Source organism: Aquarana catesbeiana, linkage group LG06 (genome assembly GCF_042186555.1).
Source record: "Aquarana catesbeiana isolate 2022-GZ linkage group LG06, ASM4218655v1, whole genome shotgun sequence".
NCBI classification, from domain to species: domain Eukaryota; kingdom Metazoa; phylum Chordata; class Amphibia; order Anura; family Ranidae; genus Aquarana; species Aquarana catesbeiana.
Genome location: NC_133329.1, coordinates 10,998,832 through 11,001,583, shown reverse-complemented (window position 1 = coordinate 11,001,583; position 2,752 = coordinate 10,998,832). Strand labels below are relative to the sequence as shown.

The following is a 2,752-nucleotide window of genomic DNA, read 5'->3' as shown; positions in this document are numbered from 1 at the left end:
GCCACTGATGGGCAATGATGAGGCGGCACTGATGAGTACTGATGATTTGGCACTGATATGTGGCACTGATGGGCACTGATAGGTGGCACTGATGGGCACTGATAAGCGGCACTGATAGGCGGCACTGATGGGCACTGATAGGCGGCACTAGTGAGCACTGATAGGCAGCACTGATGGGGGCACTGATGGGCATCATTGATGGCACTAATTGGCACTGATGGGGCTGCACTGATAATCAGGGCACCGATGATCAGTTGCCCTAATTATCTGTATAAATTTCCCCTGTCAGGATTTCCATTTACTGTCTCTCCTCTGCTCATGCTGTGACAGCGCCAATAACCGGAAAGTACTGCCAATAACGGACAATTCTTTTTATACTGCGATCAGCTTTGATTGGGCACAGCTAATCATGAGGTAAAGGACTGCTGTGATTGACCTTTTACCATGATCTGTGATCGCTATGTCCAAAGGACACAGTGATCATGGAGCATGCCGGATGTGCGCCCCCAGGGGATGCACTCTCGGAACAACAGAGCTGTGCTGTAGCCATCCTTCAGCTATGGCATGGTTAGGACGTGGTTAAGGCTATTTCCTCTCAGTTTTAAATGGTAGGGAATGTTACACTTGCTCTTTGAAAGGCAAAATGTAGAAACTGAATTTTTCACATATTATAAACATTATGGGGATTACGTGGGACTTTTGTGCGAATGCTGAGATGTTCGCACAGATATGTTGTTATATAAATAGACCCCTTCATGTAAAATCAGTCTTAAGTTTGAAATGTCACATTTCTTGATATGATCATTAGTTGATATGATTATATAATATATTTGTTCTACAAGGGAAATACATTTTAATAAATGACAGTCAGCCATTAGGAAAATTATGGACAGACCTTAACATGGTAATGTTACATATTCAGGCAGAGAAAACAAACTGATAATTTGCATCCCTGGCTATTTCAAAGTCACTCATTAAGGAGTAGAGAACAGAAACAAGCACTCTTTGTAGAGGTGACTCAAAGGACCGGAGATCTTTCTAGAATAACTTTCAACAACATGAAGTGGTCTCTGGGGATTTCTACCATTCCTATCAGCTTGGGCGGACCAGGAATCATCCTAAACATCTTTATATTGACTATTTATCTCAGAGATTGGTACAAAGGAAAACGTCCTACAGCCTGCGATCTGATCCTGTCCACAATGACATTCACCAATATGTTTTCTCAGTGCATACTGATTGCTTATGGTCTCATAGGCTATCTGCAGTCTAACACCATAATCCCACATGGAGTATATTTATTTCAAATTGTAATTGTGTTTTTTATCGCGGACACAAGTTTTTGGCAAACCGCTCTCCTTTCAATGTATTACTTTGTAAAACTGTTCAGCTTTTCCCATCGTTTATTCCAGTGGGTGAAAAAGATTATATCGACTTCCATGAATCTGCTTTTGTTGGTGTCGGCAGGTTTTTGTTTTCTAATAAGCCTTCCTATTATTTGGGTGCTTGATTTTGACAGTCCTGTGAATGTGACAGAACATCTAAGATTCAATGATATTATTATTGACTCATTTGGCCTTTTTAGTCTTTTTAACACGGCGTTGGGTTACTGTTTTCCCTTTACATTGACTTTCACCTGTATCGCACTCTGTGTAGGATCAATTCTAAAACACGCCTGGAGTATCAGAAGGAATATTCTCCAGCTCAGCTCCCCTCCGCAGATTGGTGGTCTTGTGCGGGCAGCCGGTACCATGGTGGCTTACACATTACTTGATTTAGCTTGCTTTATGGTTGCTGTTGGTCAGGTTCTAACAAAGTATAAGGCTGGAGAGGTCATGAACACAATTTTCTGGGTCATTTTTACATTGTATCCTACAGCACGTTCTATTGTTCTAATAATTGGAAACCCACAGTTAAAAAAACAGCTGGTCAAAATGTGTGCTTCTTCTTGAATTGATTAACCACTTGCTTACTGGGCACTTAAACCCCCCTCCTGTCCAGACCAATTTTCAGCTTTTAGCGCTGTCGCACTTTGAATGACAATTGCGCGTTCATACAACACTGTACCCAAATGAAATTTTTATCATTTTTTCCCCACAAATAGAGCTTTCTTTTGGTGGTATTTGATCACCTCTGCGGTTTTTATTTTTTTGTTAAAAAAATTGAAAAAGACCGGATTTTAAAAAAAATGTTAATTTTTTTTATATTTTGTTATAAAATTTTGCAAACAGGTAATTTTTCTCCTTCATTGATGTACGCTGATGAGGCGGCACTGATGGGCACCGATAGGTGGCAGTGATGGGCACTGATGGGTGGCAGTGATGGGCACTGATGAGTGGCAATAATGGGCACTGATTGCTTACACTAATGGCAGCACTGCTAGGTGGCACTGATTGGCACCACTGGTGGGCACTGATAGATGGCACTTGTGGGCATTGATAGGTGGCACTTGTGGGCATTTATAGGTGGCACTGCTGGGCACTGTGGGCACTGGCAGGTGGCAATGGCAGGTGGCACTGGCAGGCACAGATGAGGCATATGTGCCTCCTTCCTCTTCTGGACCGATGTCCCTTTAACATAAGCTGGTGATCGGCTTTTTTTCTCCTCACGCTAACAGCGTGAGGAGAAAAAAAAACGATTATGTTTAAGTGTCAATGGTCCCAAAAATGTGTCAAAGGTGTCCAATCTGTCCGCCGCAATGTTGCAGCCTTGCTAAAAATTGCAAATCGCCGCCATTACTAGTAAAAAAAAT

At 42.1% G+C, this 2,752-nt stretch overlaps 1 protein-coding gene across 1 annotated transcript; it reads left to right on the top strand.

Moving 5' to 3' along the window:
- The first annotated feature begins 1,058 nt into the window (after positions 1-1,058).
- Positions 1,059-1,952, top strand: LOC141147843 (taste receptor type 2 member 7-like). Its single transcript, XM_073635008.1, has one exon. The coding sequence runs from the start codon at positions 1,059-1,061 to the stop codon at positions 1,950-1,952; it is 894 nt and encodes a 297-aa protein (XP_073491109.1).
- Positions 1,953-2,752: the final 800 nt, after the last annotated feature.

Excerpts from the sequence above, each read along its gene's own strand:
- LOC141147843 (XM_073635008.1), top strand. The coding sequence starts at position 1,059 with ATGAAGTGGTCTCTGGGGATTTCTACCATTCCTATCAGCTTGGGCGGA.